Source organism: Schistocerca nitens, chromosome 2, assembly GCF_023898315.1.
Source record: "Schistocerca nitens isolate TAMUIC-IGC-003100 chromosome 2, iqSchNite1.1, whole genome shotgun sequence".
Lineage (NCBI taxonomy): Eukaryota > Metazoa > Arthropoda > Insecta > Orthoptera > Acrididae > Schistocerca > Schistocerca nitens.
In genome coordinates, this window is record NC_064615.1 from 49,683,019 (window position 1) to 49,698,970 (window position 15,952).

General features: G+C 42.2%; 1 protein-coding gene across 1 annotated transcript in view; it reads right to left on the reverse strand.

Annotated features, from left to right (window-relative positions):
- LOC126234831 (metaxin-2-like) overlaps positions 1 to 11,799 on the reverse strand; it is a 166,672-nt gene extending 154,873 nt beyond the window's left edge. Inside the window, exon 1 of the mRNA XM_049943573.1 lies at positions 11,682 to 11,799. Within this exon, the coding sequence (XP_049799530.1) occupies positions 11,682 to 11,799 (118 nt within the window). The remainder of the gene's footprint in view (positions 1 to 11,681) is intronic.
- Between the last annotated feature and the right edge of the window lie 4,153 nt (positions 11,800 to 15,952).

A 15,952-nucleotide genomic window follows, 5' to 3' on the forward strand; every position in this document is an offset into this window, starting at 1 on the left:
TATCCTTAGGTGCTACCGACTCTTCAGCCACATGTTCAGTTTGAGTATTCTGATCTGTCTTACCAATTCCCTTAACTACTGGCTTAGGAAAAGTAACCGCCTGGTGAGCGCCAGTGTCCTCATACACGGGAACTACTTTTCCTGCCTCGGCCTACTGCTGTTTCCTTTATTTCCATTATAATTAACTGGCACAGCATTGCCTTCTGCACTGTTGTTTACCTGCATAATTCTGTTTGGAACAACATTACTGTCATTTAGATGCCATTGTTGGTTCTGATAATTAATTCCCCAATTCCTACCTCTCTTAGGATGGCGAACACCTACTGTTCTGATGTTTACATTGCCATTTTGCTCGTTCCTAAAATTACTACTATTATTATTAGCATTTCTGTTATTACGTGCTTGCTCCTCATTGTCAGCATCACGTTCTACACGTTCCAGATACTCAATGAAACGATCCAGATTGTCTCTAGGGGCAGATATAATTCTAGTTTGCCAATACCATGGCAGTTTGTCTTCAAGACCTAGTATAATCATTTCAGGTTTCAGCTTTTCGGCCAAATGTGACAAACGTGAGATCCATGACCTAGCAAACTCTTTAATTGAATCCTTGCCTGCATTGAAGCGTTTTCCACTCCAAAATTCTCTTAACATTTCATTTTGCTTATTGCTAGACCAATACTCATTAATGAAAGCTGTTTTAAACTCCGCTAATGTTTTACACTTCAACATAACATCAGCTGACCAACGCATGGCGTCACCTGCCAAATGGCTTCTAATAAATGAGATTTTCTCTCTTTCAGACCAAGTTGGTGGAATCACATCTTCAAAATCGTTCCAGAAATCTAGCGGGTGGATATTTTTATCTGGATCGAACCGCAAGAACTGCCGACACCCGATAAAAGCGGCGTTTGCAGCTACAACTTGTTGTATACTACCATTACCAGAAGTTACAGAAGTTACTTTACTTTCAATGTTAGCAATGTTAGTACTAATATTTTCTACTTTCATTTCCACATTATCTACTCTTTGTACAATATGAGTAGTATCAGTTTTGATTGCATCTATGTCTGCTTGACATATGTTTACTTTTATATTAACATCTTTAAATCTATCTGAGCACAGTTCAGATTCCGCCTCGATCTTTTCTGTTAACTTGTGCTCCAGCTTCGCATCTTCCATTTGGAAATCTTTGCGAACCTCAGCAACCTCGGATTTAACTGTTTTATACATTTCAGAAAACTGTTGAGCAACCTTTTTCTTAATATCTTCATGATTGTAATCAATTTTATAATTCAAACTGTCTAGATCCTCTTTCAACTTATTGCAACCAGCCTTGAAGGTATCGTCCATTACCTCCAATCGATTATTAAAACTTGTTTGGCTGGCCACAATCCTGTTATTTACCTCAATTATATCAGATTTTAATTCAGCATTACTGCTTTTGACCTGTTCACTTATTTCAGACTTTAATTCAGCTGTCATTTTAGCATTACTGGCAGCTATTGCTTGTAATATAACATTTAAATCAACAGCCCCAGCATCTTCGGGTTGCTCACTAGCTGGCTTTTTATCACACTCAGGTGACGAAAAACTAGCTCCAACACCAGAATCATCAAAACTAAATGAAACTTCTGATTGATTAGTCATATCTAACTTCTCCTTCTTAAACTCTACCATCTCTGATGACTGTTTCATTTTTAATTCATCAGAGAAACTATCATCCAATAAATTAACAATTTCTGCTTTCCGCTTTACTACAAGGGTCTCTATTATTGAATCATTGCCCCTTCCCACACTACTGTCAGGAGACAATACTTCATATTTCACTTTAACATTATTACTTTCATGCATATTTACACCTGAACCGTTGTCTGGATTTACAGTTCCCTCAACAGACATAGGTTCTGATTTAAGTTTAACTTCAGTTTCTTTTGGCGGTTCCATCGCCGACAGTCTTTTAGTGTAGGTTAGTAAAATTTTTAACAGCTTTTCACTTAACTTAGATCCTTCTGCACGACGTATGGCGTTGCCGGCGCGGCGTACCAGGATTACTGATGCGACGCAGCGCGTTAAACTGCAGACGGCACTTCGACGGCTGCTGTGTGTTTGCATGGAACGCAACTGCAGGTGCGGCTCCGGTTGCTCCGGCGAAGGACTGCGGTGAGGCGAAACTGGCTTCTCGCGATGCCGGCAGCACCGCTAGACTCAGTGCCAGCTCCGTGAATCCAGATGCGATGTTAATCCAATTGCGTCGTCCACATGCACACGTAACACTTTCACTGTTCTATTACTCAGCTGCGTGTCTCATTTCACTCGCGAATCCGAATAGTAAAAAATCACTTTCACTTAGTTGATTTTCCCGGCCGATGCATCATATGTGGGGCGGCAAGTTAGAATTGAAAAGTAATCGTTTGCTGTATAAAAGTTTGAATGTTGAATCAGTTTCTGGCTTTTAGAATGTTATTTACGCTGTCTTTCGCCGTTCTCAACACTGGCTCTCTATTTACTTTTTAGCACCCAGAAAGTGATTTAACAAAACGTGAAGCCTGTAATTAGAGTTCCTAGTGCCCACTTCATCTGAGAATACCATTATAGCTACAGCTTATAGCTCTGAGGAATTAGGAGATTGTCCAGGATTTATAATCAAAAACGATATTCCAAAATAGTTGAGTATATTCTGAAAGTCACTGATAAAAAACACAAGTATCCCTACAACCTAACTAACAGAGCAGTTCAGAGTCTAATGCGCTGATGCAACTATAAATGTCCGAATTAAATGTTAAGAAGAATGCTTGCCATAATTTGATGAGAGTATTTCATCAAACGCCACGTTAAATAATTGGTAGAATGTCTGTCCCGCGACGGCACGTGAAAATACGACAATACGCAAACTGAAGCTAGATAATGAAAATCATCCTAGAATTAACACTTCACTTGAAATGATTTCATGGTTACGCGTATCTCTAGTAACTTAATACGGCACCCGAGGCTGTTTGTCGCAGTGATACCGATGCGAAGCGACTCCCGACACAGATGGCATGTTCTTCAGCGTCTGGAGAGAACTGGAGCCTTGCTTCCTCGCGCAGCGTTCTTATGTATAAAGCCGCGGTGCGGACGGTTAAGGGAACACCTGATCAAATCGGCTCTCCCGACTAGCCGCTGGGCTAGTAATGCACCACTTTAAGTTACATAATAAATTATAGCTTCTTTTGCTGATGGCCGATGAAGCTCTTAATTTAAATGTGCATTCAGCACGCAGGTAAGTATTGATAATAAAATTTTGACGTGGCTAAGTTAAATATTTTGGGCGAGAGAATTAATTTAATTACACTGCACGCAGCAGATGAGCTCTGAACTGGCCCTTTTGAGATCCGCTATCGCTATAATTTTATAGGTATTCAAAAGAAACTTTTCACATCTTCATAGTCATAGCGGACCTCCAACCTATTTAAATCTAAACATCCTAGCCTTATTTATTAGCCTGCTTAATCTATTTTGCTTCCTTCAGTTTTGAGACGAAAAACACAAAATCATGAATTTCCACTAAAATCTTAATTTGTGAAATCCAAAGTACTGTTTTTATTAAATCATTATGAAAGATGAATCTAAATATAAATTTTGAAGTCTCTAGCTCTTTTCTGTTGCGCCAATGATTTTTACAGAAAAACGTCCAAATTTCGGAAATGGCTTAAGTTATCGAACTGATATTCAACACACATTAATTTAGTATTATTCCTGACATGCTAGAAAAGTTTTAGGTTATTTGCTTGATTTTTAAGGTATTGCGCAACATTTATGACGTCAGAGCTAGTTACAGCAGACTGGCTGGCACACAATGGAAACTGATGTGAATTTACTACAGCATGAGTAGGCTGCTTCCCTACAATATGAACTTTATCACGACGAGATACATCCGAGAATGTACGCGAGGCAGTAGAGACTGGAAACGCCCAACCAGCGTTACCAACTCCAGAAGATAAAATTATGGCATTTTGTATTTAAAATTATCGTTTTTCATCTAAAATTATCGTATATTTATAATCTTAAAAAAACAAAAACAATAATGCTGATAATATGACGTACACAATATTTGTATGCAATCGCGAATGGCAGTCTTCTCATCTTTTATAATTTTTATCCATAAAACCTCCTAATTACGAACCAAAACGTCTCTAATCGCGATGCTAAGTACTAAAAATACGTTCAGAACCAGATAAACTCGGAAGTGTCCAAAGCATCACAGATTTAATGCAAGGAAAGTTCGCTAACCCGGATCGAAAAGTAGCACTGTATACGTAATATAATTAAAAATAATAATATAATTAAACTCACCCTAATAAGCATCGTTGTCGAACGCCACATCGGCGAAATCGGCGTCACTATCCCGATGAGATTCCTTCTTCTTAGCATAAATGTTCGACGTGTTCATTGACGCAATCATTGCACTGGTTGGTTCGAACTGTACACAATTCTTCACACGCTGGGAAGTGAGCAGTACTGCGCTGACTGTACCCGAATGTAACTTATTTCTCAATGGTGTCTTCACTAGATTCATTTTTGAAAAGACCCGCTCACAATCAGCACTAGAATGTGGTAAAACTAATATATCTAGCACAAAAATTCCTATTTGGAGGAACTCTTGGTTACCATGGAGGTCCCTAGCGTTCTTTATGAACACCCAAAATTCGTCCACCTCTTTAGACCGTAGATTTTCGGGAAATTCTGCATGTGGCAATGCTCTCCACTGATCATCAATCATTTGCATTAGCATTTTGTCTTTTGGAGAAATCCTCTGAACCGACTTTATAAGTGGAACAAGCGTTGATGGCCTTGCAGCACTTTTTGACAATGCTATTTCTGGTGTTAACCAACTCAACATTTTTAGAAAAGAATTGTTGAAATCATACCGATTTTTATCTCACAACAAGATATTATAAGAAACTGTTGCACTCTGTAGTAGAAATCAGTCACTTTTGATTTTTGTGAGATATTTTCAGATTGGCTCATGAAATCCATCACACCTACACCTGAATACATTTGCGTATTAGGCACAAGTTGGGCTGGATTTGCTGGATCTATGTCTGTCAAATCGGTTTTATTGATATAATCAGGAGACATATAGCAGAGAAGGATTTCTTTGTACGTTTTGCACATTCTATCATGCAAGGAGAAAATTATTAATTTCTCGCTTTGAAAATATTGATTCAGAGACACAAATTTCGGTAGAATCCACTCGAGAAATATGAAAAATACACGTACAAAGTTGTCCTTGAATGCCTTTGCTAACTGTTCAGCTGCATACAGTCTTTCTTCTTCCCACTCTCAAGTGAAAAATAATTGCAATGCATTCCATTGTTCTAGAATACGTGAAACAACAGTTAACAAAGATGACCATCTTGTTTGAGACGGATGCAGTATCTTGTGAGGTTCGACATTACAAAACTGTTGGAATTCCACAAACTGGGCTATTCTTTTTGAACTATGCTTAAAGAATGAATATGTATCCCTTACTGTGTCTTCACATAGTCTTGGTAACTGTTTGCAAGCCTCACTTGCACATAGGTGCAATGAAAGACATAAACATTTCTGTATAAAAATACCAGGAAAATCTCTAATTATTCGACTAGCAAAAGAATTATCTTTCCCCATCATTATGTTGCACCCATCCGAAGCAAATCCTACTAAATTTTCAGGAGGAATGTTACGTACTGACAAGGCTTTACGTACGTGATCGTACAAACGATTAGCAGTGGCACCTTCATGAGCGGCCTCTTCATTTTTCTCGTCAAACAGCTGTAACAACGGCCAAAATTTAGTATGTATTTTGCTGTCTTCATCAAAATACCGCACACAAATACACAAATTTTTTGTAGCGGAAATGTCGGTAGATTCATCAGTTATGAAACTGAACTTTTGTCTCCGTAAAACTTCATTCAGTTCATCCAAATGATATTTACGTATGACATTCTTTATCACCCTTGTGGGTTTTGTTCTACCCAACTGCAAGTTTTCAACTATTTTAGAATCGGGAAAGGCACTTTTAATTGCATCTGTTAAGTGATTTGCAGTATTAATAGAGATGTTATGTTCTGCCAAAAATCCACATACAAGTATTTCAGCCCTCTTGCCCTGCTTATCAAATGTATCAGACGATTTTGATTGTGATGAAAGGTCAAGTTTCTTTTGTAGAGGCCCGACACATTTTACGGCACTTAATAGTTTTTCCCCTTTAGCGTGATTTTTCACTACAGTCAACTCAGCACTGAATTCACATCTACAAACTTCACACCGAGCTTTATATGCATCATCACTAACAGGTTGTAGCCAATCCTTGAAAGATAAGTCAGTCAACCATTCCTTTCTGAACTTTTGTTTCAAACGTTTTAATTTCAACTCACCACGCAGCCTCAATTTCTTTTGTGGGGTCCGCGGAGAATCTACATCACTGTTGTCACTTTCCATTATTTGTATTTGAATACACTACTACAGTATTTATTTAAAGCACACTTTAATTTCCCTTAAGAACAAAAAATTAATATTCTTTTAAGAGCACAAAGACAACTACCCGTGCATTAAGGTCCCAATTTCACCAGCAACTGATGACGATGGCGTAGCCCTAATAGCCCATATTGTTGTGAAACAATATTTGTTAGGCGGTAAGGGTATTCCCCAGAAGCGAATATGCAGTGTTAAGAGTCGTTGGACTGTTGCGGGGAGTGGACGAGAGAAAAAGAGGAAATTGCTTATATTGAATGGAATATGGACTTAAATATATGAAAAGAGATTATTAACGTATGAAACTACTATAAGTATCAATTTATTTTCATTTTAAATCTTCACAAAAATTATCGTAGATTCCGCAATTATCAGTAATGTACTATCGTATATCGTGTTCACGTTGTAGTTATCGTATATCGCGATAATTTATCGTATGGTTGACAACGCTGCCGGCAACTATGAGAGACGGAGTATCTAGCAACGATCGCGACGCGGCAGCAACCTATAGTGAAGCGCATGCGCGCGGAGTACGATAACAGACTATGGTCAACAAAGGGACATAAACCGGCAACTTAAAGACCGGCTAAGAACTTGATTTGTTAAAATATAAATAAATGCAATCATAATGTATCTGTATGTGTTGTTGGGGCGTAAGGTACAGTGAAGCGACTCTAACAGCCTCTCCTGTACAAATGTCAACCTCACCTACCCGAGTTGCAGCTAAGGATTGCTGCACGGTACACCCTGTTATTGCTAACGAGGCTCTGACGACCGAATGTTTCCCGGGATAAGGAAACCCCCCCTATCAAGTGCCAACGGTCTCAAAGAGAGCGGATGAGCGGATAGAGGCAGGGCACTCTCTTGTCCTTGGAGTGAGAAATTGCTCCTAAAGGCGGAAGAACTTCACAGTCAACGGCATAGGATGGAGAAGGCAACGGGAAACCACTCCATTAAAGATCACTCAAGATATCCCAAGAATCAGTAGCGCACCATGCCAGAATCTTCTGTTAAACATAAATCCGGAGTAATAGTCCCCCAATCGGATCTCCGGGTGGGGACAATGGAAGGTCAGGCAAAGTTGAAGAATACACTAAAAATAGCAACATGGAATGTAAGAACACTCCTCCAATGCGGGAAATTAGAGAACCTCAAACTAGAGATGGACAGAATGGGAACAGACATAATAGGAATATCTGAGATGCGATGGCCTGAACCAGGAGACTTCAGATCAGGAAATTATCGTATCATTCATACAGGTACTAACCAAGGAACAACTGGAATCGGTGGAGTTGGAATAATTCTAAAAGGAAAACTCGGGAATCTAGTCACAGGATAACTCTAGGATAATACTAGTCAAAATTGGAACCAAACCAAAGAACACGGTAATAGTACAAGTCTATATGCCGACATCGGCAGAAGAAGACGATGTAATAGAAACAGTGTATGAAGACATCAACAAAGTTATAAATTATGTTAAAGGTGAAGAGAACTTAATTATAATGGGAGATTGGAATGCTAGTGTTGGAGAAGAGAAAGTTGACGGAATTGTAGGGAAATATGGTCTAGGAGATAGGAACGAAAGAGGAAGCCGGCTAATTGAATTTTGTGCCAAAAACAAGTTGGTCATAGCGAACTCCCTTTTCAACCACCATAAAAGAAGAAGGTACACGTGGAAAGCCCCAGGAGATACTAGAAGACACCAAATCGACTATATATTAGTAAAATCGCGTTTTAAAAACCAAATCAAGGATTGCAGAAGCTATCCGTCTGCGGATATTAATAGTGATCACAACCTTGTAATGATGAAATGCTTACTCAAACTCAAGCGATTAGAGAGAAAAACGAACAAAGTATGGAACAGAGATAACCTAAAGTCTGAAGAACTAGTGATCCCTTATGCACGGAAAACTGATGAGATGGCATCAAACATTATTCCCGGGAGTACTAACGAGGAGTGGAAACAAATCAAAGAAGGCATACATAAAGCAGCAGAAGAATTTATTGGGAAAGCCAAACCTGTAAACAGGAAAGAGTGGATAACACCTGAAATAATTTGTCTAATGGAAGAAAGAAGACTATACAAAAATGCCTCTGACGAGCAAAGCGAAAACAAATATAGAAAGCTTAGAAACCAAATAAACAGAGAATCTAGGAAAGCAAAAGAAAATTACCTCAACAGCATTTGTAAAGAGGTGGAGGAAAACATGGTTAAAGGAAAAACTGACTTGGCCTACAGAACAATAAAACAAAACTTTGCTAAACGGAAAGTAAAATCTTCAGGAACTATAAAGAACAAAGAGGGCAAGGTACTATTTGGATATGACACGCTGAAGAGATGGCAAGAATACATTGAAGAGCTATATCAAGGAGACCCTCTAACAGATAATATGATAGAATTAAGCGAAGAAGTAGAGAAAGAAGAACTAGGGGACACAATTCTGAAAGATGAATTTGAAAAAGCACTAAAAGAACTACCAGATAAGAAAGCGGCAGGTGTTGATGATATACCTTCTGAACTAATTAAGAAATCAGGAGACAAAATGAAAGCTACATTACTGCAACTCATACAGAAAATATACAAAACAGGTGAAGTTCCTGAAGACTATCAGAAATGCATCATATTCCCCATACCTAAGAAAGCATCTACTATGGACTGTGAAAACCATCGAACACTCAGTCTTCTTTCACACGCATCAAAAATTCTAATAAGAATAATTTTGAAAAGAGTTGAAAACCAATTGAATAGCACTCTAAGTGAAGACCAATTCGGTTTTAGAAGCGGTGTAGGGACGAGGGAAGCAATCTTATCTTTAAGACTAATAATTGAGAAACAAATTTCCAAAAACAAACAAGTATTTATAGCCTTCGTAGACCTCGAAAAGGCATTTGACAATGTTGTATGGCCAGAAATGTTTAGAATTCTGAAGAAGGCTGGTCTGAAATATAATGATAGAAGGATAATCTTTAAAATATACCAAAATGAAACAGCCTTAGTTAAGAAGGAAAACAAAGAAGAAACAGCAAGAATAAGGAAAGGAGTGAGACAGGGATGCCCACTATCTCCAGTAATTTTCAACGCATATATCCAAGAAGCAATAGATAAAATAAGAGAGAATATTGAAGTAGGAATAAAACTTAACGGAATGAAAATAGATATGTTGCGATATGCAGATGATATCGCCATAATTACAGAAAGGAAAGAAGATTTAGAAGCCGCACTCAATGAAATGGAAAACACCTTAAAAGAACAGTATGGAATGAAAATAAATAAGAAAAAGACTAAAGTGATGGTGAGTGGCGCCCTGAACTACAATGAACCCATACGAATAACAATAAAGGGAGAGAAACTAGGGCAGGTTACAGAATTTAACTACTTAGGTAGCAAAATAACAGCAGATGGAAGGAGCAAAAGTGACATTAAAAACAGAATACAACTTGCCAAAATAGCATTCAATGGAAAAAGAAACTTACTGACGAGTAGAAATGTTAGTTTAGACGTAAGAAAGAGAGTCATGAAAACCTATGTGTGGAGTACAGCCCTTTACGGATGTGAAACTTGGACTAGTGGAAAAGAAGAAAAGAGAAGATTAGAGGCATTCGAAATGTGGTGCTACCGGAGAATGGAAAAAATCAGCTGGCGAGACAAGGCTACAAACGAAGATGTCCTCAGAAGAGTGAAAGAAAACAGATCTCTTTGGCGAAATATACAGAAAAGAAGAATAACCTTCATAGGTCACATTTTACGGCATAACAATTTCATTAAGAGAATATTAGAAGGAATCATTGAAGGAAGAACTCGCCGAGGACGACCTAGATTAAGCTACATTCAACAAGTAATAAATGACATCGGGTGCCAGACCTATGCAGATATGAAGAAGAAAGTTGACAAAAGAACGGAATGGCGTGCTGCTGCCAACCAACCTGTGGGTTGATAACCGAAGAAGAGAAGATGTGTTGTTATGTTTAAATGTTTAAGGAATTGTATGAGTATTTATTATTTATTATTTTTTTTATTTTTGCCATCCCACTTGGGAAAGTGGCTTGTCTAAAGATGTGATCTTTTGCCTCGCAACTTTGGGGGCTGTTTAAAGGCACATTTTTAGCCATATCATGTAAATCTATTTTTTTAATCAGAGAACCCTGCTTAATAAAGCATGAAAGCCAATGAAAGTTATCTTGTGCGCGATCGCATGTAATCGCTGGTGAGACACAGAAAGGATATCTGGTCTTTTGTTAACTACTTCTTCTGTTATCTGTTCTGGAATGGAGTCGAGGGAGAGCCTCGCGCGTTAGACTGGCCGCTCTAATTTAAAACGTTTAATTTCATAAAAAGTCACTGCATACTCGCGCATACTAGTAATTATATAAGGAAATTTCCACTGCGCACGGACCGAGATACCGACGTGCGGATAATCAACATATCACTAGTGATTAATATTGTATTCCCAATGTAAGTAGCATTCTGCACTTAAGTAATTATAGTTATGATTAACGCTATTTGTTATTAAATTTCATTATTTGTTTAATCCATGATTCTAAAATTTCAACATTATATGTAAACTGTATTTTCAGTATTTATTACATTTTAGCTCAGAAATAACGTCGCCCACGAACCTGCTTCTTACGGCGACGAAATTCTCAAAGTATATGTCCAAAGCCACCTTATCATGATAGTAAATATATTCACAGATTTTTTAAAAATATTTGCATCCCTCTGAATTCAGTTCAACAAAAATCATAAAAAATAGATAATAATATAAATAATCATATTTACATACATTTATATATTTTTTATTTTATTATTTACACAACCTTAACCATCTTGGGACGAACTTTCGGGAAAGTGTAGACGGCATGCCCGCTGTTCCGACCATATTCATCGCCTTCGTGTAATCGATGGTGGCGGATAGCGTGAGCTTCAGTTTATCTCCACCTGCCTGCTTCACTGTGAAGGGAAACTGGCAGTTGGTCTTCAACCAGTTCTCTGGCTTCTTGTAGCTCTCCGGATACTGGAGAACTAACGACCGGAGTTTCTCTCTTTGTGGAGTGTTGCCATCTTTGTGCTGTGTATCAGAGTCCGTTTCTGGCGAGTCAGGTGCTGCAGCTAGAGCGCTTTAAGCGTTGCTCGGTCGTCACTGGGTTAGGTGTGGGCGCTTGTCACTGTCGCGTGACCTTCTTGCGTGGTGGCTTCAGGAAGCCACCGTCGCTAGTTCCCGACGACTGTTGTGCATCTGTCGTCGTCTGCTGTGCAGTGAGGTTTCGCCGCTCCGTTGTGTGCGCTTCCTCATCTAGCGCCATGTCGTCACAGGCTGAATGCACCTCATGAAGCATTTAAGTTCCTGCCTCGTGTGTAGGATTGTTTCGTGCGTCTATCCGTTGTCCTTGCTGGGTAGTCATCTTTGGAGCAGACCCATCGGACGATGACCACCCGCCCCGAGCTCCTCTGCTGTAGCTGGCGTGGCAGTCGCGCTCTCGTTTATCACGTCCGTTCGCTACGACATCGCGAACTCGCGTCTACTGTACTCACTACTACTACTACTACTACTACTACTGCACTTACTGCCAAGGGACGCTGACGCTGCACTGAGGAGGGTGGACCCTCGACTTGATACGGATGTTCTAGCGCTGGGGTGCTTCGTCTTCCTATTGGCGGTGTGGCGAGTGGTGACGTGATGATGGTGTGCATATTCAGTTTTTTTATTGTTACCCAAGGACGACAGGAGAGTGAGACAGAGACAGTGGAAGAAGGGGAAAACGAAAGGCCTTATGTGACTGGCCTGGTGGGGGGTATTTTTTTTTTTGTTTAATAAAGAAAAGGATAGTGGATGGGACAGTAAGAGAAGCAGGAAAACGAAAGGCTCAATTGACAAGCCGGTTACTTAATGAGAAATGAGAAGACAGGAAGGAGAAGAGAGAGTGAGAGAAGAAGGAAGAAAGAAAAACGAAGGCCAAAGTGGCCGGTAGTCGACAAACTGACGGCGAGCCTGACACTAGTAGATTGAGGGGGAGGGAGGAACTAGGAAGGGAGTGGAGCGGTAGTAGAGCCCCAGGAGGGGGCAGATTATGGAGGGAGTGGAGGACGATAACAAGGAGGGAAAGAAGAACTAATGAACGTCCAAGAAGGGGGGGGCGGCTGGCAGGGAGGGGGGAGAAAGAAAGGAAGGGGGGAATCAGGAGGGGAGGGGATTACTGGTGATGAAGGATCAGCGGACAAGCTGGCCAGGCTAACGGGTCGTGGCCAGGCGGTGGAGGTAGGTACCAAGGGAGAGGATGAGAGGATTGTGACGGGAATGATGGTAAAAGGAAATGGCGGAGGAGCATACACGGTCGTGAAGGAGGGGGATACGAGCAAGGAGGTGAAGTTCGCAGATACGGAAACGGTAGGGGAGGCGGAGGGCAAGTCGGAGAACACGGTTCTGAACTGCCTAGGGACGGCAGGCCTTGAGATATATATCAGATTCCTCCTCTCCCTCCCTCGGGCGTTCAAACCGCCGTCGTCCGCGCCAGGTTTCGACGCCCGACTAGTGGCCCCGCGTCTGGGCGTCCCCATTAGGTACACCCACACGCGGGGCTGAGCGCCCCCCCCCCCCCCCCCCCCCCCGCGCCGCCTACTGCGGTCGTGGTCGTTCTCTCTACCTAGCACTTATCAGGCCGGGGCTGGAGTACGCGGCCGTGGTGTGGGGAAACGCGGCAGACACCCACTTCCAGACGCCGCAACGAGTGGAGAACAAAGCCCTTCGGCTGGCGCTACAACTGCCAAGGGACTACGACGCAGGACAACTACACGACATCGCTGGAATCCCGTTGCTGAAGCGCCGGTTCCTCGCACTCGCGACGAAATTCTACGAGTCGGCGAGGACATGTCGAAACCCGCTGGTCAGTGGACTGGGCAACCAACTCCACTGGCGCCCAGCCACCAGATGGCCCGACCTGCCACTGAAATGACTACCAGGCAGCAGGAGAAGAATAAGTCGCAGCTGTGACAATCGAGAAGACGAACATAAGTGTGAGGACAACACATCCACTAAGAACTCATACGCAGGAACAGCAGGCCCAGGTTAACCTGCTGCAACTATACATGGATTGCACTTGAGTCACGCACGCACGCGTCTGGGTGTTCCTTCGTAGGTCCGCGCCCAGGGAGGTTTGCCGGCGGCTTTTCGGAGGTTCCTGCCCCTGCCCCCGAAGTCAGTACATTCTGGAATATTTCTATCTTCTGCTTGATCCTCGTAATGACTGGTTCCCAAGCTTGGTCAAGGAAATAGTCACTGTCACCATTCAGTTCAGGTTTTCTTACTCTGATCTCTATAGCTTATTTGATGATACAGTTTCAATGTTTCGAAGTCTGTATTAGGACCTTGGTCTTGTCATAATCCTTGCCGTGAAGTTCTGACAGGAAACGCGCAGCGATTGCAGACGTATTAGGCTGTTGCTATCTCGTTTGCCATTGGTGTTCACGGCATCGGTCTTCAATCGTGTGATTTGTCTGACCTGTGTATTCCTTACCGCATTGACATGGTATTTTGTAAACCCCTTATTTACGTAAACCAAGGTCATCCTTAACACTGCCAACAAGCGCTCTGGTTTTAGTTGGAGGGCAGAAGACGGTTTTTACTTGATATTTATGTAAAATTCGTCGATCTTTTCCCATAAGGTCCCACAAAATGGAATGAATGCCATGGCCGTGTTTTCCTCAGGTTCTTCATTAGTTTCCGCAGGTTGCGTTGCGAGTGTCGGACGTAGAGGATCCCGCATTTGCCTTTCCTTATAACCGTACCTCAGAAACACGGACCTCAGATGGGCGAATTCTTGTCGGAGACTCTCCTTCTCAGAGAGGGTGCGAGCACTATTTACAAGAGTTTTTAGCATGCCGTTCTTCTGAGCAGGGTGGTGGCAGCTATCCGCGTGTAAGACGGTGTGAGTTTTCTTTCTATACATGCTGTGCCACAACCTGCAGTCATCTCGTCTTTTGACGAGAACATCCAGAACGGAGAGCATCCCATCCGATTCTACCTCCGTGGTGAATTTGATATTCTCGTGTCTTCAGTTGAGATGTGCGACAAATTCCGTCAGCTTGTCTCTTCCATCTGGCCAAATAACAAACTTGTCGTCCACGTACATCTGAAGACACAGGTAGGTTTTAGTTGCGCTGACTCCAAGGGTTCTTCCTCGAAATGTTCCATGTACATGATAGCGACGACAGGAGATAGAGGACTCCCCATAGCAACGCCTTCGGTCTGCTCGTAGCAGTCACCGTCAAATAGAAAATATGTTGACCTTAGAACATGTCAGAACAGATCGGTGGTTTTCGCATCACATTTTCGGCCGGTGAGTTCCGTGGACTCAGGTAACGGAACGCTAGTAAACAGGGAAACCACGTAGAAACTCGTAAGTATGTCAGACTCCTTAATCGTGAGGTGGTTGATGCATCCCATGAAATCAGAAGAGTTACGGATATGATGTGGGCATGTCCCCATGTGAGGGCTGAGCAGCTCACTGAGGTACTTGGCGAGGGGATACGTCGGGGCAACAATAGAATGTAACAGGAAATGTTCCTTGTGGATTTTCGGTAAGCCGTACAGCCTCGGAGGCTATATCATCAAAGAAGCTATAGAGATTAGAGTGAGGAACCCTGAACTGAATCGTGACAGCGGCTATTCCCTTAAGCAAGCTTGGGAACCAGCCATTACCCGGATCAAGGAGAAGATAGAAATATCCCATAATGTACTGACTTCGAGTGCAGGGGCAGGAACCTCCGAAACGCCGCCGGCAAACCTCCCTGGGCGCGGACCTACGAGGGAACACCCAGACGCACTAACGCTGACGCTGAAAAAGACGAGCCTGTTCTTGGCTCGAGGTGGTGCAGTTTAGACACAAATTGTCATTCCTGCGGTTCCTAAGAGGGGGGGGGGGCAATAGATATTACCTTTGTTCTTGATTCGTACTTGCTGGTGGGTACCTGTAATAAAGTAGTCATCACTCTCTGCTCGGCCGGCCGGGATTGGCCGAGCGGTTCTAGGCGCTACAGTCTGGAACCGCGCGACCTCGGGCATGGATGTGTGTGGTGTCGTAGGTTAGTTAGGTTTAAGTAGTTCCAAGTTCTAGGGGACTGATGACCTCATAAGCTAAGATCCATAGTGCTCAGAGCCATTTTTGAGCCACTCTGCTCGGGGACCCAGAAGCGGGGCCACAAGCAGGGCGTCGAACCCCGGCGCGGACGGCCGAGAGAGTGCCCGCGGCACGGATTGCGGAGAGAGCGCCCGAGGGAGGAGGAGGGGGTATCTGATATATACCTTAAGGCCTGCCATCCCTTGGCAGTACATCAGCACACCTGATTATGGCGACAAGGTTGATTGCCGAAATATTGTGTCCTTTGTACACTCACACCAGGCTCTTCACTTGAGATCTATTTCGTCATGAAATACGCCTGGAGAAACTAAAGAATCACAAA